General features: G+C 42.1%; 2 protein-coding genes across 7 annotated transcripts; one reads left to right on the top strand and one right to left on the bottom strand.

Annotated features, from left to right (window-relative positions):
• Positions 1-481: 481 nt before the first annotated feature.
• On the top strand, positions 482-7,072 carry NAGS (N-acetylglutamate synthase). The gene is made up of 7 exons (XM_003768393.3): positions 482-1,108; positions 2,173-2,447; positions 2,784-2,997; positions 3,633-3,813; positions 4,103-4,274; positions 4,548-4,730; positions 5,444-7,072. Exons 1-7 carry the CDS (start codon positions 629-631, stop codon positions 5,595-5,597), a joined length of 1,659 nt encoding a protein of 552 aa, XP_003768441.1. The 5' UTR covers positions 482-628; the 3' UTR covers positions 5,598-7,072.
• TMEM101 (transmembrane protein 101) lies at positions 3,735-13,296 on the bottom strand. 6 transcript variants are annotated; one of them, XM_031966044.1, is made up of 5 exons: positions 12,014-13,285; positions 11,265-11,445; positions 10,707-10,853; positions 7,918-8,250; positions 3,735-3,819 (listed from the first exon to the last, which is right to left on the bottom strand). In XM_031966044.1, the coding sequence occupies exons 1-4, from the start codon at positions 12,397-12,399 to the stop codon at positions 7,942-7,944; spliced, it is 1,023 nt and encodes a 340-aa protein (XP_031821904.1). In that variant the 5' UTR covers positions 12,400-13,285; the 3' UTR covers positions 3,735-3,819; positions 7,918-7,941. The 6 variants fall into 6 exon arrangements, with proteins under 6 accessions (XP_031821904.1, XP_031821905.1, XP_031821903.1 ...); XM_031966045.1 differs by lacking the exon at positions 3,735-3,819 and adding an exon at positions 4,278-4,354; XM_031966043.1 differs by lacking the exon at positions 3,735-3,819 and having other exon boundaries at positions 7,138-8,250; positions 12,014-13,284.
• Positions 13,297-27,880: the final 14,584 nt, after the last annotated feature.

Here is a 27,880-nt window from a genome sequence, read left to right as displayed (position 1 = left end):
AAACCCTGCTTCCTCAAACCTGTCCCTTCTTCCCCTCCCTATTCTTGACTCCTGTTCCAATCCTTATCCCAGCTCTCTGTCCCCTCCACTTATCCCCTCTCGCTGGTCTAGAGGAAGCCAATGAAGAGGGTCTGGGAACTTTTAATTTCCAATATCCTCTTAATCTCTACCCTAATTCTGCAATTTTCCTTCAGTCCCTCGACCCCCAGCTCCCCTCCCACCCACCGTCAATCTCCTCTTGCTCGGTCCCACCCCTGCCACCAGGCTTTTCGGGCCAAGTCTTCCCTCCTATTCTGTTCCTGGAACCGACCCTGGCAGCGGATCAAAGGTAGCCTTGCTCCCACCGCCTTATCTCATGGACCGCGTGATTTAGGACTTGCTTGGTTGTCTGTAAACTGGAGACTGGGAGGGATGAACACCTGGGTGGCTCCTCTCCGGGCCCCGCCTCCTGACCTCGCCCCAAATCGGTCTTGGAGCCGAGTTCCGCACTCTCCCTCACCCTACCTCCGAAGGGAGCTCCGCCCTGCAATTACCCCGGGACTGGGCCCCGCCCCCTGAAGGTTAAGAGTCACCTCGGAGCGGGCGCCAGGTCCATACTGTAGCAGGCTGGGGGGCTGGAGGGGTTGCCATGGCTACAGCTCCGGTGACTCGGACCCTGGCTGGAAAGGCAGCGGCCGCAGGAGTAAGAATAGGGACGGGGTCAAGTGCGCGGCTCTGGGCTCTGGGGGTTGCCCGCAGATTCAGCAGTAGTGCCAGGCGCCGGGGATCTGGGGCTATCAGCCCTGGTCGCCGCCTTAGTACTGCCCGAGTCCGGACCCAGCTGCCGCGAGAGGAGGCCGAACGAGGTTCCGAAGAGGCGGCTGTTGGCGAGGGACCTCCTCCGGGAGTGGGACCACCCGCAGCCTCCACACTCCAGGGTCCAGCCGCCGCTCCGGCACCGCCTTCACCCGTCATGGCCCCCGCGCCACCTTCCAGCCGCTCGCTGGTCCAGCGGGACATCCAGGCGTTCCTGACCGAATGTGGGGCCAGCCCCGGGGAAGCGAGGCACTGGCTTACCCAGTTCCAGACCACCTATAACTCGACGGACAAACCTTTTGCCATCATCGAGGTGAGGGGCGTCGTGGGAAGAAATCGACATTGACCTATCTCGATTTCGGGCTTGGTATACCTCCACCGGAAGCCTGCCATTATCACTAGTTGGGACTGACAGGGCCAAAACTAATGGGACTCCTTATCTTGGAGGAAGGCCCCTAACAGGCCACCTGGTGACAGAAATGGGGCCTTGGTGCAATCAACTTTGGTCCTGCTGATGGCAGGGTGAGGGCAAGGTTGAAAAGGGACTGTCCCTGCTGCTTGATAGGCCCATCCTGACTATTAGGGTAAATGGGTGGGAAGCTTCCCAGATTCGAGTAAGAGTGGAACTAAGCCAGGAAAGTGGAAACTGGGCAACAAGTAGGTGCTACAGGACACCATGTGAGAAACAGATGAGTGGAGTAGAGAAGGAGCTGGAAAGAAAGGTTGGATTAAGAAGCACTGGCACTTGAGGAAGGAAAAACAGGACAAAACAATAGCCTGCCTGTTTCTGGCCCACCCCCAACAACCAGTGCTCCATCTACCCTGCCCTATGTAAGCCCTGGGGTCCAAGGCCACCTCTAAACAGGGGGAGGGGAATGTGGCAGGCATGAGAGGATCAGATGGTGAGGTGGGGAGAAGGGCGGAGCCACAGTCCAAGAATGAAGTGTACACTAATCAGAGCCCCTGAAGGCCGGGCTGGTGTTTGGGAGGTAGATAAGAAAAAGATCCTGAAAAATGCTAGAACCTCCAGCCATTTTAGGGCCATAATGAAGGCCCCACCATGGCTTATACAAGGGAATGGGGAATAGTTAGAGCTGAAGGGAGAAACTGAGGATTGGGGCTAGGACAAATGGGCAGGATGCAGTGGATATTGGACACCTTGGCAGATGGTAATAGAATATGGGAGACATGGACCATATGGAGGTATGAGGTCCTTGGAGGGTCCTATGGAGGACACTGACATTACACAGAGAAAGGTTCAAATGTCAAGGATAGTAAAAACATTGGGTCACACAAGATGGACACTTAGTAGCAGGTGTGATGTGGCCCAGGATGACTGGGCTGTACCCAATGCTCTCATCACCTCCTCCTCTGAAGGTGGATGAAGCTGTGTTCAAGTGCAAAGAGGCAGTCCTAAGTCTGGCCTTTGCCCTGGCCTTCTTGCAACGGATGGATATGAAGCCCCTTGTGGTTCTTGGACTCCCAGCACCCACTGCACCTTCTGGCTGCCTTTCCTTCTGGGAGGCCAAAGGCCAAATGGCTCAGAGCTGCAAGGTCCTTGTGGATTCTCTCCGACACAATGCAGCCACAGCTGTGCCCTTTTTTGGAGGAGGGTCTGTGCTGAGTGCTGCTGAACCTGCCCCCCACGCCACGTAAGTACCTTTTATTTCCACATCCACAGTGCCCAAGGTACACCCGAGCTTCATATTACCTACTACCTACTAATTACTACCCTGTACTAGTTACATCTATGGCTATATGAATGATGCAAATCTATCTCCTAACCCTACCAGTACTATTTCCTAGCTCTTCTTTACAAGCCTATACCAGGTTAATTGTACTCTCCCTTCCTAAACCCATCTACTTCCAAACCTGTCACACCTCCCCACATACCAGAGTTAAGTTGGTGTTTTACCCATCTATGCCTCCTGCTCCCTGAATTATGGAACCCCAGACAGCTGAGCCCCTACTGCAACTTTTACCTGCAGCTATGGTGGCATTGTCTCTGTGGAGACAGACCTGCTAAAATGGTGCCTGGAGTCGGATAGCATCCCCATCCTGTGTCCTATTGGTGAGACAGGTGCCCGACGCTCTGTGCTACTCAATTCCTTGGAGGTCACTGCTGCTCTGGCCAAGGCTCTGCTGCCCACCAAGATCATCTTTCTCAATACGTCTGGGGGTCTCCGAGATGCCAATCAGAAGGTAGGTCATATCCATCTTGCCACTCCTGCATTCTCCTATCTCTTCATCCCACTCCAACCTCAAGAACTTTGATGCCTGTCTCAGTCTCACCCAAGTGAACACATAAATTTGATTGTCCTTTGTCTACCCCTTTTGTTTGCTTCCCTTCACCTTGCACTTGTTCCCTCTAGGAGGGGTCAGTTTGATATGTAGGGAACCTGTTAAAATCAGACCAGCCTCTGAATTTTTATAAGTTTAATCACTGCTTTTTGTTCTTATGCTAGTCATTTCCTTTAACATCCCTTAATCTACCCCCATCCCACCCTTCCATTTAACAAAGATAACATGCAAAATCAACAACTGACAAGGTAACCATGTCTGATGAAGGGAAATAAATGGTTTGTCCAAAACCAGAAAGACCAAGTCTCTCCCAAGTTGGATAAGATTCTTATATTAATCTGTGTATGGTCATGGCTTTCCTCTCTCCATTGTGCCATTTCATGTGACCAGCCCTTGAATTTGGGGGTTTACCATGGAAAAGGGAATCAATAAGATGACAAGAAAATCAATGGCAGAATCAATATGGGAAATTCCTGAGAAAGGTTTTGGCTCAGAGCAAAGGGTTGGTGATAGTCATTGCTCCCCACTGCCCTCAGGTTCTGAGTAATGTAAAGCTGCCAGCTGACCTGGACCTAGTGACAAATGCCCAGTGGGTGAGCAGCAAGGAGAAGCAGCAAATTCGGCTCATTGTAGATGTGCTGGGCCGACTATCCCACGATGCCTCAGCTGTTATAACATCTGCCAATACCTTGCTTACAGAACTCTTCAGCAACAAGGGTAAGCCTGGTCAGTGGGGAGAGAGAATTTGGGTATGAGTAACATTTGCAAGGTACCAGTGGGCATGTGAGATTGGCAACCTAGACATATAGTAACACACCAGGCAGGTTCATTACAATATCCCTGTGGTCATTAAGGAGTAGAGAAGCCTAGGGAAGGGGGCAGTTCTGGGATTATTGGGAGAAGAGGGGAGAGAGAAATAATGGAATCCCACTTAACTTTCCATGGCAGGACAGGGGTGGTAGTGGGGAGTGGGCAATTTAGTTACCCTGTTATTTCCCTGTTCTAGGGTCAGGGACCCTCTTTAAGAACGCTGAGCGGATGCTTCGAGTAGATAGCCTAGAGAAGCTGGATCAGAAGAGACTGGTAGACCTTGTAAATGCAAGTTTTGGCAAGAAGCTTCGGGACGACTATTTGGCCTCTCTTCGACCACGGCTGTTCTCCATTTACTATTCTGAAGGGTGAGCCAAGGCAATGCTGGTCCAGGAGCAATGCCTATGCCACAGGTGCATCTGTCACTCTTGGAGGTGTCAAAGAGGGGCTGAGGCAAGAGAGAATGAGATGGGAAAGAGAGGACAAATTTTCTCAACTGTTGTAAAGAGTAAAGGAACCCCTAGGAAATATTGACAAGTCTCACAGGTCTCTGAGCCAGTGCAAGGACAGGATCAGGGAGCTGATGATGGGGGTGGCAAAAAGTAGAAACCCTGACCTTGTTTCACTCACATTGGTTCCAGGTACAATGCTGCAGCCATCCTTACTACTGAACCTGTGCTGGGAGGCACCCCATACCTGGACAAGTTTGTGGTGAACTCTAGCCGGCAAGGTCAGGGCTCAGGCCAGATGCTATGGGAGTGCATGCGACAGGATCTGCATCGACTTTTCTGGAGATCCCGCGTCACCAATCCCATCAACCCCTGGTAGGCAGTGTCTGTATTTTAACTCTTAAATGAAAAACACTAGATAATCATTTGGTCCAGATCCATTATTTGGTCAATGAGAATCCCAAAAACGTAAGCCCATAGTAACAAATCAAGTTAGTAACTGACCAGGAATTAAAATCAAAGACTTTTACCTCTGGGCCCAATGCACCTATAATCCTATCATATGTGATGTGAGTGAAGCCTGGGCTACTGTGCCCAGAACATTCCCGCCAAGTCCAACATTCAAGCAGCAAATGCTATAGCCAGAGAAGTGGCAAATCTATCACCTTGACTCTGTGGCCTGGACTTCCTTTATCACCTCCAAGAACCCTAATATCATTTCTGTGTGCCAAATGAAATTCCCCCAAGATTCAGGGGTTCTCCAGAGATCATAGCAGCTACCCATTCCCTTTCTTTGTCTGATGGTGAGGAATAATGCATCCATATATTTATCTACCTGTGAGGACCTACTCCTACCTTAGGCCTGGCTGCTATATCCATTCTCTTCCTATTCACTAAGCAACAGCTCTATTCGGGCTTGTTACCTCTAAGAAACATAACAAAGCATAGCACTAGCCAGAAAAAGGGCAGCATAAACAGACTGTCCAGGAATCCTTCCCCAAGCTAGGGCAATGGGGAGTGCTAGGACTGGAAGAGGGCAGTGGTCCCATGCATTGATAGGCCCATCCACTGCTCCTTTCCCACCCCAGGTACTTTAAGAACTGTGATGGCAGCTTCTCCAACAAACAGTGGATCTTCTTCTGGTTTGGCCTGTCTGACATCCGGGACTCCTATGAGCTTGTTAACCATGCCAAAGGACTGCCTGACTCCTTCTGCAAACCTGCCTCTGACCCAGGCAGCTGATAAGAACCATCAATACTTTGGTGCCCCCAGCCCAACTGATGCACAGCCAAGAACCATGCTGAGGCAGTGTCCCAGGGAAGCTCGGAGGCAGGCCTAGGCTTACTAGCTGAGAAACTTGCATGGAAGGGGAGATGGGAAGGTGTTGAGGCCCTTGGACTCTGGGACAGGGAGGGAGCCAGTGAAGTAGCACAACAGAAAGACTAGCTCAGCTGAATGGAGTAGGGGTACCTGGTACCTGCTGTCTGGAAGTCTGCCAACTGTTCCAAAGCAACCAGTATCTATTTCTTCATGTTTCCTGGAAATCTCAATCCTGTCAGGGCTCCTACCAAGGGCCAACTGATGTGTGGGTGAAATACATGGTCACCTGCATGTTTGATTTAAGGTGTCCTGTCACCAGATATTACCCTCGCCTCTCACAACTCTTCAAATTCACCTTTAAGATTAGTTTCTTCAGGTCTTAGGTTTTCCTTGAGTTTATTTAAATGTTAACTCTTTTCAGCTTTCAGATTGGGAAGGAGGGAAGGAAGGTAAATTAACAATGAGGAACAGCAAAGTCCTGAGAGCCAAGAAGACAAAAGAGGGAGAAAAATGACAAAGCAAAAGCATTTTCAAAGCCAGCCTCTGCTGATCAAAACTGCCCCTCCCTGACTCCACTCCCACCTTTGATAAGAATACAGGGGAAAAAAGAAGATATGGGGGGGGGGGGGGGGGGAGAAGAAGAGCCGAAGTGATCCCCTCTCTAGTTCCCGATGATCTTCAAACCATGGAATAGTCACTGTCCATCCAAATCAGGCCAGTAGCAGCCTCAGCCTCTGTCCTAAGTTCTACTCTCTCTCTATAGCCCAAGATCTCCGCCCCCCTCCCTATGGTCACCCAATAAAATCTTCCTGATCCAAAGTGAAAAGATGGTAAAACGGGCCTCTGGGAAGGACCTTTGCTCCTCTCCTGTAAAGCCAAGCACAATAAGCTGCCAAAGTAACAGCAACAAGAGCTGATATCAGTTGGAAGAGAAAGGAAGAGGCAGGTACATCCACATTTTGATTTTAAAAGCTCAGATGAGATGACAGGTTCAATTTTGGGTTTGGTGGAATGGGACTATTTGCCAACACCTACAGGTCAGGCCAAAGCAGGAGCAGGTCCCATGCTTCAGTGAGTAGACGATGGGGAGCAAAGGATCATGAGTCTATTCCAACCCCTATCCTTCCTTTCCTGCACATTTAGACAGAAATAAGGGGGTATTTATTACACAAGAAATCGGGTATTAACATATTTTTTCATAAATGATTAAAAAAAAAAAAAGGCTAGGGAATGTGTGATGGGGAATCAATTTGATTTGTAATAGGAAAAAACAAAATGACACATAAGAATTCCCAAACTGAAGAACAAAAATGGAACAGAATCAAAAGTTATAAGCTGGGACATTTGAGAGTGAAATCTCCAAAACAGAGGCTAAAGTGTAAGGCAAGAAAAGAGATCATCTAAGGTAAAAAAACCAACTCATATCGAAGGTACTTGCAGAGAAACTAGAAAAGCAAATCCATAGGTGTATATAGAGTGTTTATTTCTGAAAATGTGAAATGTGCTGATTAAGAAGCAAGGAAAAGGAGAGGGAATGAGGTACTCTTGTCCCCAGGATGCCCACCTCAAAAGATGGAACAAAGATGTGGCAGAGCCTGGAGAAGTCTTCAATCAAAGTGGGGACAGTGGGTCGAAGAACAGACATGCTCTGAATCACCTTACCATGAGTCCCAGTCCAGAAGGAATATTAAGCAGATTGGTGAAGGGGGCTGATGGGAACAAACTATGTTTCTGTCCTCCAGTAATCCAGAGAACTAGTTAAACTGGTCTGCGTCAGTCCCCTTGGCTATTTCTGAGTCTGGTCCATGCTGCTTCTCTCACACACATACCATTATAATTCATCAAGAATTTAACTGTACTAGTTACAAGTTGTACAAGAAGAAATATATACATTTGGTCCTTGTCTTCCTCTGTATCTTTGCTTCTGTCCGTTCAGCTTCTCCCTCTACCTGCCCTAATTCCCACCAAAAGCCACAATGCTCCCCTGATTTTCCCAGAGGTTCCTCTCCTGAAATAAATACTCCCTAAGTCAGAGAAGCCCTGGAGAAGTTCAGCACCCATATCCCATCCCAGGTGCAAGGGCTTCTTCTTAAAGTGCATTTCCTAAGAGAATAGGGTAAAGACCCTTTTCATGCCAATCATTACAAAAGAGGTTTTGGGGTTGTTTTTTTAAGCATAAATAAACAGCCTGTGGAAGAAAATCCCCTGCACCCCTCCCCCCAAAAAAAACTTCCCTTCTCACCCCATCATCCCTAATGGGTGTCATTCAGCCATCAGTAGCCAGGATCACTGCAGCCCCAAAGATGCCCACATTCTCGCCAATGAGCTTCATCTGATTCCAGAACTCAACTCGCCGAGTGTTGTGCCAATAGATGATGTTTCCATCAATGAGGAGGATGATAAGAGGTAGCAGCACAGCCAGGATCTGAGCAGCCAGGGCCACATAGTAGCCAGAGAGGAAGGCTAGCGCCAGGATACCATAAAGGATGAAGAGCAGCTGGAGTGTGAGTTCCCCTCCTGGGATGTGGTTCAGATATGCCAGTCGGTCTTCTTTGCTGTGCTGCAGGGAGTAAGCCTGGGGCGAGGGCAGGGGGAGGTCAGTGGTACTTGGGACACAGTATTACTCCCAACTGGAATACATTCCCCTCTATGCCAACTAAATTCAATCGTTTAATTAAATGATCACCCCTTTAGAGATTCACTGATTCACCCAGCTCATGCCTTCCAGTAACTGTCTTTATTCTTAGATTGTGCCGACTCCTCTAACTACCACCTCACACCCCTCACCTCTATCCTTGCTCCCACTGATAAACTTCTAAAACAAGAGTATTTTATACCCAATGCCATCAATTCCTCACTCCCACTTCATTCTGCAGTTTTTTGTGTACTAGCCATCCTCATTCCAAAGTCTTTTAATTCTATTCCCTCCCCTTCTCACCCCGCCAAACTTTGATAAATCTAGCTGATCTTTCTGCATACTCAATCCTTCTCTCCACACTCCTGCTCTTCTGGGGAAAGTCTTCTCTCTTCTAACAAACTTCACTCAGATACTCCCTTCAATAACTAACTCATATCTCTCCTCCTTTTCCTCAACAAATCTCAAAAAAGACAGGTTTATACTTATTTAAAACTTTCACTTCCCCACAGCCCATTCAACTCCTTGCAATTGGGATTCTTTCTTCCCTGCTTTTTCCAAAACCGTTTGCTTAGGGTCAGTAACAATCTTCTAATTGCCAGATTAGATAATATCTAAGTCTTCATCCTTCTTGATGTCTCTAAAACACAACCTTATTAACAATCACCCTTAATGGGGACTCTGTAACTGCTGGGTTTTCTCCCAAGTGCTTATACTGAATCACTGTTAACTGAATCACTATTAACACCCTTCTAGACTACAATCCTATCAATCAACAAGCATTTAATAAGTACTAACTAAATAGCAGATATTGAGCTATTGATTCAGACACTTAACAGCTACCTTTACCTTCAGAGTCTATCTCCTTTGATCCATCTTATTTTTACAAGTAATTGGGGAAAAAATAAAATACATTTAAAAAGCAAAAGTTTGGAAAATCACAGAAATATCTCAGAAAGGGGGCTTTTACAGGCCTGGGGATGGATGGCCAAAGACCTGCCTAGCTGAGTATAAAGAAATTCGTTCTGTAAAGGAGAGGATGAATCTTATTGCCAGAGACTCGCCACCTTCTGCAAGGCCACAGAGGAGTTCCTGCAGGTCAGAGGAAGCAACAATCCGATCATTGGTGAAATTAGATGTCCCTGAAGTACTCCTAATTGTGTATTTGTGCCTTCTCACCAAATCAACCTATACATTCTACAAAAATGTGAACTATATGTCATATAAAATTTGATTCCAGCCAAGAAAAATAACAAAGTGAACGAAGAAGCAGGAAAACTTGGTATCGTCTTGCTTTTGATACCAACCAGCTATCTCTGTGTCCCAGACATTCACTAAATTACAAGTGAGCTGGTGATCTGCATAGGTAGATGGAATCTCCATACCAAGAATTCCTGATACTGGTTAATTCACAGGTCTGGACTCCTCCAATAGCTATTTCAACATTCTAATAGATGTTGCACCTTCCCATCACCACTCCTTTGCCTTCATTTTTACTGTTCCCAATACACATAAGCTGCCCTTCATACTGAACCCAGAGAGCCTAAAAAGCCAACTGTACTCTTGAACTCACTCCTTCCTCAAGGCTCAGATCAAGGGCTCCTGCCCCTCAATTAAACTTTTCTTGGCTCACCTACTCAAAGCTTTTTTATATGCCTTTTTCATTCTTACAATTATCTGTGTTACCTCCTTCCTGGGCCATAAGGTCCAGGACACTAAGGTCTTGTTTCTTTTTTTGTCTTGTTCAGAGTGGAAGGACACTTCATAGATCAGTCCTTAATAAATATTTATTAAATTGCTGAACTGACTAGTTCAGCTTTACTGAGTATAAGGCATGGGATTCTGACACTGACTCATTTTCCATTAGCAATAATTGCCCCAGAGCATAGAGTCAGGCTGGAATTACCGCTCTCACTTTAGTCAGTTCATATGTGGGCTCTTAAACTGAATCAAAGTTCTTGATAGTAAAACCTGAGCTCAAGCTGGAATGAGGATAAGAAGCAACCTTTTAACCCAGGCTTCTTAGGCAGGACTGGGATTTATAGGGTTACCTCCAACCCTTCCCCTGGGCTTAGCGCTGACATGAGAAACTCCTAAATTGAGCCAGTCTGATCCCAGGAACAAAGGGAGCCCAGCAAGTGGGAGCTTTCTCTGAATCGCCCAGAAACATGCCTATTGGTAAGGCCAAGCTGCTGAGCAGAGAGGATTCATGGATGTTGGATACCCCTTTCTTTCCTGGAAAAAGACAATTTGCCAGCTACCCTTCAGCTCTCCAGGCAAAGCTCCACTGGGATGTGGGGAAATTCCACTGCTATTCACCTAACTGGCATTCTCTCTCTAAAGACTAGATATTGATGAAAAGACCCACCCCAATCCTTCAGGCCCTCCCCACCTACCACACAGATGAGGTAGATGCCCAAGAACACTTGGCCCGTAGACTGCAAAGATCGGCTTCGTGGTTTCTGACGATAGAGTTCACCGGCTCCACTAGCCAACACCAGAAAACCACCAATGATGGCAATGATTCTGGAATACATTCGAACCTGGAAATGAGAAAGGAGACCCTATCCGAAAGAGCTCACATCCAAAGGAGCCTCCCCAGAGCAAAGCTCCAAAATGGCCAGTTTCTCCTATTTACAACACAAATTGTCCTCCCCCGGAAGCCTTTCTTAATGCCCTCTTCTCCCCTCCCCTAACCATTTCCCCAGTTCTTCCAGCATGACTCCTAAAGCTGACTTCCCTCCCAGTGACACCACTAGCGGCGCTGATTTGTCCCAGTTCTATTCTCAGGGGCCCCGCATCACCGCACAGGGACTGAGCCCAGCCACTCATCCTGAGTGGAAGATGACCACTGGCTCTCATGCCTGGCCTTAGCCCAGAAACTCTCGCCTCGGGCCTCTCCCTTCCCTTCCCGGGGCAGGCTGCTGCGGGCCCAGCCTAAGGGCAGCACTCACCTTCAGCCAGTCTCCATAGTGCACATAGCCTCCTATATAGGCTGCGTAGGTGCTGACAGCCAGCTGGAGGGCAGCTCCCAGCGCGAACCACCGGCGTTTCACCCCAAATGACATGAAGCTGGCACAGAGCACAGCGGCCCCCATGTCAAAGTACAGGTAGGGCACTGGGATGTCCGGCTTCCTGAAGGATAAGCAGAGCAGCAAAATGGGGTCCTGTAGGATGTCCAGACCCTACCGAGCATCCCAGCGCACCTCATTCGGGGGCAGGCACTACAGGTGTGACCTTGTCCAAGTCACCACGCCGTGGCTCGGCCCCCTACCTTCGGCCTCCCTCAACCTTCACACCCCCAACAAATGAGTTTCCCAAACTGCGCGGCGACTCCCAAGTGCCTTTCAAGTCAACTGCACAGTGTTTATTAAGCGTTTTAGCTGGGGGGGGCCGCTGCCTGCTTTAAATACAGGACGCCACGAACGGCTTGCTCCCAGCCAGACAGGCCCCGTACTACCGCGTTCCCCCTCGGGGCACCCACTACGGTGGCATCCCGGGCAAGGACGCCTCTTCCAGACTTCGGAAAGCCACAGACTCCCTCTGACACCTGCTGCTGTCCCACGCACTATCCCGCCATGCAGCCCTAGTAGGCGTCTCCTCCCGGGCCGTCCCGCTCCTTCCCATCTCGCCCCACCTCCCACTTCCCTGCACCGCCCCCTCTCCCTCAGCCCGCCTACGGCGGCCGAGCCGGCTCGCTCACCGGCGCGCGTCGGCCCGCTCGGCGTACAGCATGAGCTGGCAGAAGCAGCCCCAGAAGGGACACCGCGTCAGCAGCACCGAACCGAACTGCATAAGTAGCTGCAGCAGCCGCCGCCGCCGGCCCGGACCTGCCGCCATCTTGGGGAAGGACAGACGGCACCCAGGCTCGACCTCGATCTCGCTCCGGAGCGAGCAGCGGGGGCGGGCGGGAAAGGGTGATGGGGGAACGGGAACGCAGGCTTCCGGGACCGCCGGCTTCTCTCTTCCGACCGGAAACTGAGCCCAGTCCCGACCTACACCGGGCAACACGTGGTTCCGGCTGGTGAGGGGAGGTGCGTCTAGGACATCCGTCTGCGGAGACAAAGCGCAGCTCGGCGTCCGGTTCATCCCACGCTGCCAGTTTTCGCGTGTTTGGCCTGAGCAGCTGTTTACTGCTTATTTCGACCATTTTAAATCCAGATTCGAGAATGCAAATATATTCAGCATTGCACATTGGAAGGAGGGATGTCTCGCATTTCTCTGAGCCTCAGTTTCCCCATCTGTAAAATTAGGAGTTTGGGAGAACAGGACCGCTTATGGTCCTTTCAAAGTCAAACTACCAAGATTCTGGGCTCAAATTTCCTTCTCTTCCAGCACTTTTGAAAATTTAGTAAGCATACAGACAGGTGGGCAAATTCTCTGAAGTCCTTATCTAATAAACGCGACCTCCAAGGTCCCTTCCACATACACTGACTCCTACTGGGCAACAGTAAAGTCCCCGTGGGTAAGCTACACTAGCAGAGCTAAAAGTGACCCTTTTCATTCATTTATTCGCTTCGTTCATCTTGCCTTACCGAATCCTGTTTTTATGCTCTGAAAAGATTGGTCCCCTCTTTGGGGCCCTGTTCTCACCCAAGGTTGGGGCAGGATTCTTCCACCTCCTTCAGATCCTTTCTTTTATCACTTATAATTCTTAATTGTGGAAAAAGAAGCCTAAATTGTTAATGCATCTGTGACCTAGCCCAACCTTTCAGTAAAGTACTTTGAAATATGTTAAGAATTGACCAAATTGTATGCCCTTTGATATATCCATATGCCACTACTAGGCACATATCTCAAGAAGATCAAAGATTTGAATATACATCAAAAATTTTTGCACAAATAAGTGGAAATAAGTTAGGTGTCCATCAATTGAAGAACAGGTAAACAAAGCATGACACATGAATGTAATGGAATTTTGCTGCTCCATAAAAAAGGATAGCTATGAAGACTAGAGAAGCATAATGCAAATAAGCAGAACTAGATAAGCAACATGCACAACTATGTACAATATATACAGTATAAAAATGAAAAAAAAAAAATAGACTATTACAAGGACCCAAGCTTGATTATGTAGAAGGGATATGACCAAAAAAAATCCTTCTTTTTAGAAACAGAGTACTGTGAATGTAAAAAATGATATATACTGTTGTCCTCAACTGATGTGGTTAATTTTGAATATTGTTTTTATCCTTTTTCTCTGAAAGGGGAGAAATATTGGAAAATGAAAGTGATATACTATTTTATAGCTTTCCTATCAGCTTTTCAGAACTCTGCTAGCCTTTTCCCTTCTAACATTTTAGGGTGTTCTCTTTACATAACAAAATAAAAATATCTTAATGATAGCCTGAAGGAAGAAGGGAAGAAACTAAGAATTTATATCACATTTAATATTTTCCAGGCACTGTATTGTTTTACAGATCTGCTTTCATTTGGTCCTAACCTACAGAGTGGGTGCTATTATTATCCCTATTTGACAGGCATGGAAGCTGAGACAGTTGTGACTTGCCCAAGATCACAGAGCTAAAAAGTACCTGAGGCAGGATTCTGAAATCAAGTTTTCCAGATTCCAGGCCCAGTGTTGGAAACATGTTCACCACCTGGCTGCCAATAATAGTTTATTACTTCCACTTTCTTGAGATATGTGGGAAGGAGATAGTTCACCAGTATGGAACATTGCATGTCATGTTTTTTCTGTGTACTGATTTGCTTCCATTTTTTTCTCTTAAAAAAAGTCTTTGAAGAGATGGCTTTCTGGGAAGGAAAAGAGATCTAGGGGAAAATATAGGCCTTGTAAAAATAAAAGATGTCATCAACCCAAATTTTTTTTTTTTAAGAGTAACATATATTAACTGCACCTTCTCCTTAAAGCCTTTTCACAATCCAGCTTCTACTCACTACAATTTTGTCAACACTGCTGCTGCCGTCCCTTGAGTTCAAAGCATCTCACCTGGACTATTCTAAATAACATCTCCTAGTCTTCTTGCCTCCAATCAGTCCTTGACAGCTGGCAAGGCAGATTAGAGGCAGTAGAAATGAGCCATATTTGGAATTCCCCACACCTGAGTTTTAAACCCTTTACTGCCTATATGACCGTAGAGTAACTTTACCTTTCTGAGCTTCAGAGGTTTCATTATCCATAAAATGATAAAGTTGAACTAGATAACCTCCAATATCTCTTCTATAGTATGATCTTATGGATATTCCTAAGCAAAGTCCCCATCACATCACTTCTTTGCTTAAAAATCTTCAAGGTCATTGTCAGTTTAGCACTCATCCTTTTTATTTTAATATTTTTTCCAGTTATATGTAAAGACAACCCCCGCTCCAAGATAGCAATTTGATATGATATACATGTAGCACGCTTCTTTCATGCTTATTTCCCTCGTATGTTCCATGTTTCCATCATGTAACCTTGTCCCCAAGATTTCCTGTTTCTGTACCTTTCCCCCTGCTGTACCTCTACCTTTCTCAAGGCACTTATATCCTGCTGTACATCTGTTTAAATGACTTTTATCTCCCTAAGATGTATAAGGGCAATGATTCCATTTTTTCCTGTCTTCCTCAGTTTCTAGAGCAATGTCTTGTGCATCAGATAGACAATAAGCAATCATTTTTATCCTAAATCATCAAGTCATAGTTTGGACATTTGGGGCATTGAGTAGTGGAGACAGTGGGGTATGACTATGTAAGACAACTGGAAATGTAGGCAGACAGGAAAGATGGGAGGGTGGCACCAATGAGCAGGTGGTAACAAATAAAAAGCACTTTCCAAACTCAGGATTCCTTCTACTCCCCACACTAGAAAAGGGACAACAAAAAGAAACCATTCTCCAAGTTTATTTCTCCTGAAACCCAAACCCAATTCAAATTTGGAGGACAGAACTGCAGATGGATCAATGAAGAAGTTAGTCATCAACTTGCAAGTCAAAATAGAACTTAAAAGCACTTTTCTTTGGACATCATCTACAAGCTCAGGCTGCACCCCTTCTTTTCCCCCAAATCATAGGGCATACACAGACCTATGGTCTTAATGGAGGCCAAGGAACTTTGTCTCAAGAGTCCTAGGATTTGCAAGGCTGCAGTGGGAAATGTTAATACAGGCTTTCTTGGAAACTCTATCCACATTTGCTGCATGCCATCTCTTCTGCCCACTTTCTGCATTCCTCAAAGAGGAAACCCAATCTTGGGAAATTTTGCAGGCTTGGGATAGATTTTGGCATAAATAATAAATAAATAAAGTCATAATACTGGGTCAGAAGTGGAGAGTATGGGAGGAATTGAGGGAGTTGTTTCTTGGCTTAGTGCTCTTAAAACAGAAATGGAGAAGCAGCCCAGAATGCTCTCTCTATACCACTCTTAGCCTTTCCTACTTTCCCTTAATGCTAGTCCCTCCTCTCTACTAATTATCCTGAATTCATGACATCTCTATTTCTACAATTTTCACATTGTTTCTTCAGTCCGAACAGAGGAGCAGGGATTGCCTTGCCTTTGTCCCAAGTACTTAGCACAATGCCTGGCATAGAGCAGGTGTTTACTGTTTATTGTCTGACAACCACTAAAACTAAACCGGAGGAAGGTAAAGAGGGTCATGCCTCTGACATACCTTTCTATCTATACTAACTCTGATCTCGAACCTTAAAGATCCTTCTATGTTTATAGTATTCAGCACAATACATCAGTACTGACCTTGCCAGAGATCCAAGCCCCTCATTACCTAATTTTCTATTTACAACGGCAGGCCTGCATTCCAAAATGTGACTTCTACAAAGTCATATTTGTATAAGAGGGACTGTGTGCAAACTGGAGCCAAATGCCTGTGGCAGATGTCCACCTCTTTCTTGAAATGGAATATTTCAACTAGTTCAGGGAAAGGAAGAAAAACACCTATTGCAAGGTCAAGATCTCAGCCCATTCCCCTAAAAAATGCCAAGCTTTAATATAACCAACTGGTTAATGGCTCAGGTCAAGAAGTTTCAAGATCTCTACAAATGCTCAGTGTTCAGGGCTCTGAGGAAATTGTATACAAGGCTCAGCTCTTTCAAAGGAGCCCAGAACTTCAGAAAAGTCAGGTGGGAAATAGATGTGCCAGTTGTAGCTCCAGAGCTGATCCAAGCCTAAGCCAGAGGCCTCTGGGAGTGGAGGTTATAGATCACTGTGGGGAGCAGTGCCCAAAGTCTCCACAGCCCTTCAAAGGAATTCCTGATCAGGTTGTTGAAAGTTGTTGTAGCTCAGCTTCCAAGAGCCAGGGCCCATCAGAGTGACTTCAGGGGGAAGGCCAAGGAAGCTGTGTCCCCAGCAATTGTCGAATACAGTCCTAGGAGCTTGGCAAGAGCAGAAAACAGGATAGGTTGTTGCTATAGCCCTGAGTAAGACAGCCACCCCAATATGGGGCTTGCTGCCACACCAAAAGAAGAAAATTCATCAGCATGGCAACACCAGCCTCCAGCCCCACTGAGGGAAGGGGAAATAGGATCGAGACCCCACTGGCCAGACGGTTATCAATATTGCCTGAGACTTGGAGGAAACTGAACATCCCATCTCTCCACCCTGGCCCTCAAAATGTCTGCTGACACTAGGGAACAAAAAAAAAAAAAAAAAAAAAAAAAGAGAGAGAGAGAGAGAGAGAGAGAGGTTATCATCAGTAATGTATTAAGGTCCCTACCCCACACTTCTCTTCTTCATAACTCCATTACCCACCTGTAACAATAATTAATATAATAGTGATGATGAGGATGATGAGGATGATGATGATGAGGATGATGATGCCGACAACGACAACAATAGCAAGCATTTATATAGAACCTGTTACGTGGCAGGCACTGTGAGCTAAGCACTTTACAAATATTATCTCATCTGATTCTCATAATAATGCTGGGTGGTAGGTGTTATTTTTATCTTCATTTCAGAAATGAGGAAACTGAGGCAAACAGAGATTAAATATCTTACCCAGCATGATACTAGTCAGTAAGTATAAGAGGCCCGATTTGAATTCAGGTCTTCCCGACTCCAGCCCCTGTCCTCTATCTACTGCATCAGTGTAATCTGATTTGCCATGAAAAAGGAAACCATGGCAGCAAAGACAATAAAGAGACCCAGGAATTGACTTCCTTTATCAAGATTCCTTGTGCCATCTTCTGAAAATTCTGTTAGTTTGCTTGGTCCCTACAAGGCTCAGATTGAGAAAGGAAAAAAGAGGAATCAATGAACTTTTCCTATGTTTATTCTGGCCTCAATGATCTGAGGCTAGTCAGATTTCCAGGGGGAAACTGCCAGAATTTTCTCCTCAATTCCACTTGGTTTAAAGAGACAAGTAAAAAGATTTTTCCTCCCTTATATTAATAAGATTCCCTAAGATTCCCTCTGAGTCATTCCTGGTGCCACAACCTCTATCTATTTCAGCAACATGTTTCAGGCTCTAGAAGCAGCACCTTCTCCATCTCTTTACTGACATCCACACTCAATCTCTTCAAAAAGAAAAGTTGAATAGTAACTTTTATTATCATCGGCCTATTTAGAGACTTTAGAAAGATCCCCACCTTCTGGCAGGAATAACTTACTACACAGGCAAAGAAGGGAATTCAATAAAGACAACAAAATACAATGAAAAGAAAGGAGATATGGACAAGCCAACATACTAAAAATGTTTTCTACTTTCTAGTGGAGGAAAAAATGATTGAGAAAGGAACCAGAAGAAAACTGAAATTATCTAGTCCTCCCCCTGATTTTAAGGAGGGAAACTGAAGCACCAAGAGGTGATAGTTGCCCAAAGTCACAAAGGTAATAAGTGTCTAAATCTAGTGCCTTTCTATTATGCCATATTCTATGAAAGGCAATTGTAGCACAATAAAAATAACACTGAATTGGGAACTGGAAAGCCTAGATTCAAATCCTTACTCCAACACTTATTAACTGTGAGACACCCAAGCACATCATAAAATGTCTGAACAAAATTTATGTGAAATGAATAAAAACTAAATACAGGATTATGTTGAGGAAGAAAGCAGGAAAGTTGGAAGCCCAATTGTTTTGCTCAAGGAAGTCTTTTTTTTTTCTTAAAGATGAAAGCATCTGACTGTGAACCTCCAAATAAGCTACCAAAGAAATCCATCACCATCTATAAGTCACCAGGCCAACTTACAAGCCCTAGATCTTTGTATAGGTATTAGGAAGAGGAAGAAGAGGAATTGTTCTGTCCCCTTGTTTTTTCAGGAGCCAGCTATACCTTGAATGGGAGCAAAATACCTTGTTAAAGAGGAAGGCCCAAATGTTTAAGCTATAACCAGCCAGCTTCTCTGTCTTGCCCTGGAAGATAAATCCATTTGTTTCCCTTCTATCTCCTTTAGATCTCCCCTTTTCTAAGTTTATTTATCTTCCTATGCTATGGTTATTCAGCTTAGATTTCTGAAAATAGTTAAAAATCCCTCACAGCTCCCAAGCTACTAAATATTCCTAACGAACAACACATTCATCACCGATGAAGAAAAAGACAAAGCAAGAGAGTTTACTGTGACAGAAACCCTGCCCTATGTGGAAGACCTAGATTTCAACATAACGAATTTTTAAGGGAGGGAAAAGAGAAACAGTTATCACTTGCTGTAAAGTAATCCCCAAAGACATCTTAATGAGTAGTGAGCATTTGAGAGATCTCTGATTATATAAAGGATCTAGAGTCAGAAGATTTGGTTCCAATTCTAACTCTACTTACTTACTATGTGACCTACCTTCTGAATCTTTTTCCTCTGAGCTCCAACAGTGAAATAAGGGGATTGAACTAGATGATCTCCTATATATCTTCTAATTTCAAATACTATGATGCTATGAGTTTGAAAGAGCCTGAAGTTGGAGAAAAAAAAAAAAAAGTAAACGTGCACCTTACCCCTTTTAATTAGTACAGACCCTGAAGACAAATGCACTGTAGGATTAAAAGAAATTGCAGATAAGAAGGCAAAATCAAGATCTTTGAAGCATCACGCAAGACAAAAAGGAGTCACAAGATTAAAGGTAAATGTCCTTTTCAAAAAAATGAATGAAAGAAATACTAAGATTCAGCATGGATTTACTAGGAACAAGTCGTGTGAAACTAATCTTATTTGCTTTTCTGAGAGGGTTACTATCAGACTGGTAAAACAGGAATGCTAGAGATATATTGCATTGATTCCAACAAAGCAATTTGACAAAACTTATTCCCAAAGACTACAACTAACAGGAGTTAAGTGGAGTCACAATTTAATAAATTGTATTCAAAGTGTTCTTTAATGAATCAATCACAACTATTTTCTTCTCTAACAGTATATTTTGCTTTGTCCTGTGCAATATTTTTTTATCAATGACATGGATTAAAGTGGCAAATTCTTCAAAATTACAATAAAATTAGAATGCACCAAACAAATCAATGACTGTATTAAACATTAAGAAATACTAGGACAAAGTCAAAGGATTGGAAAAATAGGAAAAAAAATGAGTTACCCGATATCAAAATAAATAAATAAATATATGAAAATTGACCTGGAAATCAGGGCAAGAAGATAAATTTAGACTCACCGAACTCTTTGGAAACAATGATTTTGTTTAGACACATTTCAAAAAATCATAAATGAAAACTGTCTAGATTTATTAGAATTAGAAGGGAAGTAAATATAGAAAAGTTCACTTATCACCTTTTGAAGGAAATAACAAAAGGGAAAGCTCCAGGAGGATCATAGCCAAAATCCAGAACTCCCATGTCAAATAAAAATCATAGCAGTTATCCAGCAAGAAGCAATTCAAGTACCAAATAACCAGTCAAGATACAAAAAAACCAGCAGTTTCTACTAAAAATCAGAACTTCTAGAATATAGTTATTTGAAAAGGCCAATGATACAGACTCACAAACAAGAATAATTTACCCATCATGGCTGAATATAATCCTATTGGAAGGAGAGGAGGAAATAAATATTTAGTAAACTACAACTTTCAAGTCTTTCTGATGAAAAAAATCAGAAGTGAAATATGAACAAGAGTTAGAAAGAAACCAAAAAAGTCAAATTTAGTTGAGCAATTAAAAAGAGCTATATGATAACACAGCGCTAACATTCTAATGGGGAAAAACAAAAAAGTGTTCTTTCACAATCTTAATGTCTTCAAAGGGCAGTGAGGGAATTAAAAAAGAAAAAGAGGACTTGAGGATGGATTGATTCTGTTCTTAGGGTTTTAAAGGAAGAAGTAAGGATGTGAGGAGGAAAAAGGACTAGAACTTGCTATTTCTCTGAAAGTTTGAAAATAAACAAACATGGAGGAAAGAGTGAGGGGAGGTGACATTAGATGAACCTGATTCTTATCTGAAATTAACAAACGAACACAGGCATGCATAGTGTGGTACAGAATATGTCCAACCTAACGGAGAAAAATTGATAAAAGAGTATTGGGGATAAGGAAGAAGTATTGGGGGTGAGGATGATACCAGAGAGGGAATACTTGAAAGGAAAACAAACTTCATGCCAAAAGTAGAGTTGCTATTAATTTGTAACCATTAATTAACATGTATTAATTAAGGGCTATGATTAAGCTGTAAGCAATGATTTAAAAAAGAAAAAAAGGTAACTTCAGATAATTCTGGGAGGAAGGAACTCATGTAAAACAGAAAAACAACTTTCAAAGATGTAGTAATTCTGATCAAGTAACATCCAACCCAACAGTCTATATAGAGGACCTACAATAAAGTGTGTTCCTTACCTCCTAATAGGTTAGTCTCAAAATGCAAAAAATCACATACATTTTTGGTCATGGAAACTGCATGGATTAATTTTATTCGACTATGCTTATTTATAACAAGTCTTTTTCCCCCTTTATGTTTTAAATTGGGGAAATGAAATGGGGTAGAAACAACAATGCCCAAAAGAGGGCCATTGAATCATGTTTTGAAATATATAGAAGCAAAGAAAGTTCAAAAGGAATCACAAGACAATTTAGAAAGTTAGCAAATATAATTTATTACAAGGTTAAAATAAAAAGTATGCAGAATTGTTGATGGTATAATAGTTTACTTAGAAAATCCTACAGAATGAGCAAAGATATTTATTGAGAAATAAAGTGGGACAAAATGGAGACTGATTTTCACACGTAACTTTTTTTTTTTTTTTTTTTTTTTTTGCTGAAACAATTGGGGTTAAGTGACTTGCCCAGGGTCACATAGCTAGGATGTGTTAAGTGTCTGAGATCATATTTGAACTCAGGTCCTCCTGACTTCTGGGCTGATGCTCTATCCATTGCACCACCTAGCTGCCCCCACACATACCTTTTTAAAAATGCTGTAATACAATTTTAAATTTTTTTCAAGATTTAGGAGTTTCAGTTGCTAAGTTTCATGTCTTAATAAAAAATTCATAAATAAATCTGGGTCCTGATCCTTTCCAGGGACTATGACCTCGGCCTTTCAATGAATTTTCCCAGGGCTTTCAAGTAAAAATGCCAAGCACATAATTTTCTTATTCCCATTTTAGTGATATACTTGACTGTGATGTCATTTTATCTCAATGAAAATCTCAATTTTTGTTTTTCTCAGTAAAACAAGGCAGCTAGACTATATATATAATTTCTATGATCTAACACTTCTCTATAACTTCTATGGTCTAACTCTTAAGGAGCAATGAGATAGTCAAGTCAGAAGAAAAACAGGGAACTAGAGATGTTTATCCTCTAGATGACTTAGGAAAAAGAGTATGTTTATAGCATTTTGTGACAACAAAGAACTAGAAATAAAGATAGTCCTCTATCAGTTGGGACATGGCTAAAAAATACTATATGAATGTAATTGGATTGTGTTGAGTCATAAGATATAATATAAAGAATTCAGATTAATATGAAGTGGATATTAAGTAGAATTAGCAGAACCAGAAAGATGATCAGAAGAGTATAAAGAATCTAACTTTGAAAGAGTTCAAGACTGATCAACACAGTAACCAATAATCAGTTATGACTAAAAAAGCCCAAAGATGAAACATTAGATCCCATATTTGGCAAAGATGGGCTAGAGGTACAGAGCAAAATATTCATTTAGCTCAACTATATTTGTAATATAGTTATAGTTCATAAGGGGATATAATCAGGGCACTTTTCTTTATTACTATCTAAAATGTAATACATACTTTTGAAAAACCAAACTTCATAAGTTCATAATTCGTACTTTTTTGTCATCTGTAGAAAGGAACATTTATATTTGTTTATGGGGGGAAAGGAACTGGATCTGACTGCATGGCAACCCACATGAAGAAACTTTATTAATCAATGCAAGACGGCCCCCTTTCTACAACTTTATGCTTTTAGAGAGTTGCTTAGAGCACTGAGGTCACACAAGACCAGACATGGTCACATAATTATTTTAGAGTTGTCAGAACCAGAACCCATGACTCTATTATAATTTCTCCCAATTAGCCAGTTTATCATCAAAAGCACTCAATTTGAGTGCTGGGATTCTCTAACTCTCTGCATAAATGACCTTGGGCCAGTCCTTCTCTTTTATCTCTTAAACCTTTTCCCAGAATGAGAGAATGAGAACTGATAATGCTTAAGTTCTTTTGCAACTAAAAAGCTATCCACACACAACTCTCTCTCTCTCCTGTTTCTGATAAGAAGCTACTTTTGAGCTCTGTCAAGAAATCTAGGATCCACTCATGATGCTCCCATTAACCACTTAGCTTATGTTGAGTAAACTAAAATTGTAACATCTTTTTCCTTTAAGCTGCTGCCAGGCCACACCCCTATCCATCTTGAACATTTGCCCCCAAATTTTTTATAACAGAACTAAGACTTATTCCTCTCAAAAGTTCATCTTATATGATCTAGATCCTACCATACTAAGCCTATTTAGATCCCTCTGGGCCCTGTTGTCATCCCACTACTCTGAGTGACATATAGAAGAGCCTATATTATTCACATTGATATCCAAGTCATTGATTAAAAATTGAACAAAATAGGATCATTTGAAGCAAACAGATCTATTGATCTATTAGGATCTATTGAACAAAATAGAGATGTTCCTATGCCCAAAGGGCTATAAAACTATGCCTATAAGCAATTTCACTATTGAAGTTTTTATCCCAGAGATCACATAAGAGGGAAAAAGACCCACATGTGCAAAACTGTTTGTAATATATCTCCTTGTAGTGGCAAGGAACTAGAAACTGAGTGGATGCCCATTGACTGGAGAATGGCTGAATAAGTTATGATATATGAGTATAAAAAAATATTATTATTCTTATAAGAATGAGCAGGCTCATTTCAAAAAAGCCTGGAAAGACCTACACAAAGTGATGAAGTTGAGTAAAACCAGAAGAATATACACAGAAACAGCAAGAGGGTGAAACAGAGTAAGCTGCTCTAATATGGTGGTCCAAGACAATTCCAAGACTTGGGATAGAAAAATACCATCCTCACCAGAGAGACTGAATGTGGATAGAAGCATACTAATTTTTTTGTCATTTGCTTTTTCTTTCTCATTTTTCCCTTTCATTCTGATTTTTCTTTCACATCATGCATATTACAGCAATATATTTAAGATGATTGTACGTGTATAACCTATATCAGATTGCCTGCTGTATTAGGGAAAAGGAAGGGAGAAAAAAAAATTGGAAGTAAAACAACTAAATGTTGAAAACTACTTTTACGTAAAATTGAAAAAAAAAATACTATTCAAAACAATAACAAACAAAAAAGAATAGATATGTTCCTTCAGATGGACATCTAGTCATTAATCACTCTTCAGATTTGGCAACAACATACATATCTAGGTCTTGTTCACAAAAAGATCCCCTCTTCCCCATCTCTCCTCCCCCCCACCCCAGGCAACTGGGGTTAAGTGACTTGCCCAGGGTCACTCAGCTAGGAAGTGTTAAGTGTCTGAGGTCAAATTTGAATTCAGGTCTTCCTGACTTCAGGACTGGTGCTCTATCCACTGTGCCACCTAGCTGCTTCTCACAAAGAGATTTTTAAAAGTATATACAAAGTCTTACTAGAATCCATGTATTTACTATATTTGTATAAGGGAATCAATGCAATTCAATGTGGCTTGGAGCAAGTTATTTCTCTGGTGTATTTCGTCATCTGCAAAATGAAGAAATTAAACCAGTTGACCTTCAAGTCCCTTCTAAGTTCTAAATCTATTATTTTATGAATGGCCAATCAATTTATTTTGTAGCAAAAGGAAATTTAATACATGACTTGTTTTTGAGGAATCCATGATGTGTCTGTTCTATTGTCATATATCATCTTTTAAAGTCTAGCTCAGAATTCTGCATAAGCTAAGCACCAAGCTGTTTTTAGAACCTCTTGTTTAAAATATACCACATCCAGCAACACTCTCAGTCTCCATGATGCCTCAAAAGTGAGGACAGGTTCAAAATCACAACTGCAAGTTTTTTTCAGTATCAAGATAAAATACATAAGAATCATAGATGCAATGATTCAAATAAATTTAAAATACCCGTGTTCTTATCCCCATCATTTACACCTTGGGTTTTAAGGCCCAACTATGTTCATTTTTATTTTTTCTTGTTCGTCAAGTTTTCCTTGACAAAAATACAGTATTATGTGTTAACATTACATTTTCTGCCCCAATTAATAGCCTTTTTCTCTCTCTTGATCTTGACCACAATATATCCTTAAAATTCTTCTGTTGTTCTTAAGACTTTTTTTTCCATAAGCCTCAACTCATCCTGGCCTTACTAAACTTTACTTATGTGCCTCTCCTTTTGTCTTTGTACATATTGTGTTAAAATCCCAACAGATTCCTGTACAGTCACTTGATTTTCTTTAAATGTTCACTCCATTTCTTATTTCTCAAGACCATTCATGATATAATCAGAAAAATTTTGTCTTCACTTTGTTCAACTATCTCCCGCCTTCTTTCTTCAAGTCTCCAGTCACAAATTCACATTGTTTAAACTTCTAAAATTTGCTTCTTGCAAGAGATACATTAACTACATGCAATATTTTGTTGATTTACCACTATGACCTCTAAAATAACAATCACATTGTCTCAAGATTCCCATAAATTTTTTGTTTCACCAATTCTTCCTTATTGATTAGGGATTAAACCACACCTACCTAAGCAGCAACCCTCTCCGCCCAATCCTATTTTTTTCTATCTTCTGAGAGATGATCTCAGAGATCATTCTGCAGCAGCATCTATCATGAAGAGGCAGTCAAATACTCATGTTTTTTCAATACACCAACTTCAGCAATGGGCTTGGATTTATCTTTGGCCAGTCCTGAATGTGTCAGATTACCCACAAGGAACAGAAGTTAGAGTATATGTGGAGGAATACAGAGTGGGTTGGAAAACCACAAGGTCAAGTAGAAAGACAGCTTTCCCTTACACTTTAGTTTAAACTCAAAAAACAAACAAAAGCCTCTCTACTTAAATTCACCTAATTTGTGAAGAGTGGGGAGGATAAATTTCAGATAAGATGCCGTATACCATTCCTGCTACTTCCCAGCCTGAAATCAGATGTTCATTTCTACTTCATACTTCCAAATTCTCACTATGGACATTCCCCACGATGTCATCTTGGCTTTTCCACTCTTTTCTTCCATACTGAGGACTGTAAATGTATCCATTAGTCTTATTTTATCCCATTGCTTCAAACTGCTAACTAATGTTAAATGCTAACAACTCTCACCATGACTTCAAATTTTGTATGTACAAAATGAATATTCCCACCCAAATTTTCCCTTAAGATTATGTCTATAGTGAAGTATGCTCTCAGTTAGAGTTTAGCATAAAACCTCCCATATAGATGACTTCTGCTTTTCCCTCTCCCTCTAAATCCAGAAAAAAAAAAAACAGGTCTCATCTACCATTCCTTTTTTAATGTCTATCAAATCTGTCATTCCCTAGTAAATGACTTAATTTTCATTATTAATTTACTACTCAGTAAGTATTTTGCCTCAAATTTTCAGTTTCTTCCTTCTCTTGTGTATTTATCCCCCAAAAATATTGCATATTGAAACAAGAAAATACATGGAACAATGTAAATGAAAACCATACCCCAAAAAAAAAAAATTAGAATGCTGATTAAATGCAAAAACCAATCTCAGTTACATAGAACCAATGATGAAAATATAATTCCCCTTCTCTCCTCCAAATCCCAGTAGAGAATGGGGACTATACTTGCAGAATGTTACAAAAACTGCCAAAATGTATTCAATGTTTTCCACAGCAATTTCTTTGTTGCAAGAGAGGGATTGTGTGGTAGAAAGTGTGGGGAAGAATAGCAGGAAACAAAAAACAATAGTATAACATTTTAAAGAGTTGCTCCTTTCATTCTTCTACACTAAAAACTTCCTATCACTCTGCATAATCTGTAGGGTCAAGTCCAAATGTCTCTAAATGATATTCAAACACTTTGACAATCATGAATCCAGATATATCCTATCTTCAACTAAGATCCAAAATGAACCTCCTCTCTCCTCCCAATCAAGACTTCTCCTGATTCCTCATTCAGTATTTGAACATTCATGATTTTTATGTGGATATACCTTTCTCCAAAACAAATCAAATTTCTCTCTAAGATAGCAGTCTTCAACATGGTTGTGGCCAGCCTACTCTGAGCCTTTCTGAGCTTATCACTTCAACTGTTACTTGAAATACATAGTCTGCTAACTACCCAAAGTTGAAGCCTCTAGAGATGAACAGGCCTGCCAGAGATTCAGGTCCAAGATCAGCCACACACATCAGGGAGCTAGGGGCACAGCCATGCCATATAAAGGCCCTAGAAGAGGATTTTTTTGTGAAGCATTCATCAAAACACCAGATTTTTTTTTTTCAATCAATACCTATTCAGCAAGTAGCATTTACATGAAATACTCTCCAAGCCCAGCACATGTCCTATCTGAACTTGGTAATCCATTTCCCCCTCCCTGTTCCTCATGGTATTATGTGTTACATTGCTTTAATTCATAATATATTGTATTAAAACCTGTCTATATATCTTGTCTCCCTAATGTACTCCAAAATGTTTTTTTGTTTGTTTGTTTGAAGAAGAAAAAATCCACTTCCCTAGTTTCTTCCAAAAAATACTACAATGACAGAACACTATAATACTTCCTGAGTGAAAAAAATGTTCTTGGTGAGAAAAGACTAAGAGACATTAGGAAAAAGCATCAAATTCCTTCCTTTCTGACTTCTAAAAGGATGCATCAGGGTTGAACAATGGTATCAGTCTCAAATTATTTGCCTGAGGGACTCTGGCTCTATTTTCCAGATCTGTTTCACCCTTTCTAGCTACAACTCTACTATTCCAAACATAAAAGTAAATGATTACTTAACCTCAGCCTAGAGCTCTCTAGAAGTCTAATCCCTGTCTTTCAAAAAATTAGCACTGAGGATTTACAATTCTTAGGAAAATTTAACAATCTACCTTAGTCACCCACTCTAATATCAAATATTAAGAAATACCTAACAGAGTTATCATTTTCTGAGTTCAACCTTAAATCTTTCTTGTTGAGCAATTCTTTACATATTCTCAAAGAAAATGATGAAAAACAAATTGGTCCTTAACTCTCCTAAAAGGTTTAGGAAAAAAAGCTTCCT

This window comes from Sarcophilus harrisii, chromosome 4 (genome assembly GCF_902635505.1).
Source record: "Sarcophilus harrisii chromosome 4, mSarHar1.11, whole genome shotgun sequence".
Taxonomy (NCBI): Eukaryota; Metazoa; Chordata; class Mammalia; order Dasyuromorphia; family Dasyuridae; genus Sarcophilus; species Sarcophilus harrisii.
Note: the sequence above shows the minus strand (reverse complement) of the source record. Positions and strands in the feature narration are given on the sequence as shown.

Excerpts from the sequence above, each read along its gene's own strand:
- NAGS (XM_003768393.3), top strand. The coding sequence starts at position 629 with ATGGCTACAGCTCCGGTGACTCGGACCCTGGCTGGAAAGGCAGCGGCC. Across the intron at positions 2,448-2,783 it reads GAACCTGCCCCCCACGCCAC|CTATGGTGGCATTGTCTCTG; the intron begins GTAAGTACCTTT and ends TTTTACCTGCAG. Across the intron at positions 4,731-5,443 it reads ACCAATCCCATCAACCCCTG|GTACTTTAAGAACTGTGATG; the intron begins GTAGGCAGTGTC and ends TTCCCACCCCAG.
- TMEM101 (XM_031966044.1), bottom strand. The coding sequence starts at position 12,399 with ATGAACCGGACGCCGAGCTGCGCTTTGTCTCCGCAGACGGATGTCCTA. Across the intron at positions 11,446-12,013 it reads GAGCGGGCCGACGCGCGCCG|GAAGCCGGACATCCCAGTGC; the intron begins GTGAGCGAGCCG and ends CTTATCCTTCAG. Across the intron at positions 10,854-11,264 it reads ACTATGGAGACTGGCTGAAG|GTTCGAATGTATTCCAGAAT; the intron begins GTGAGTGCTGCC and ends TCTCATTTCCAG.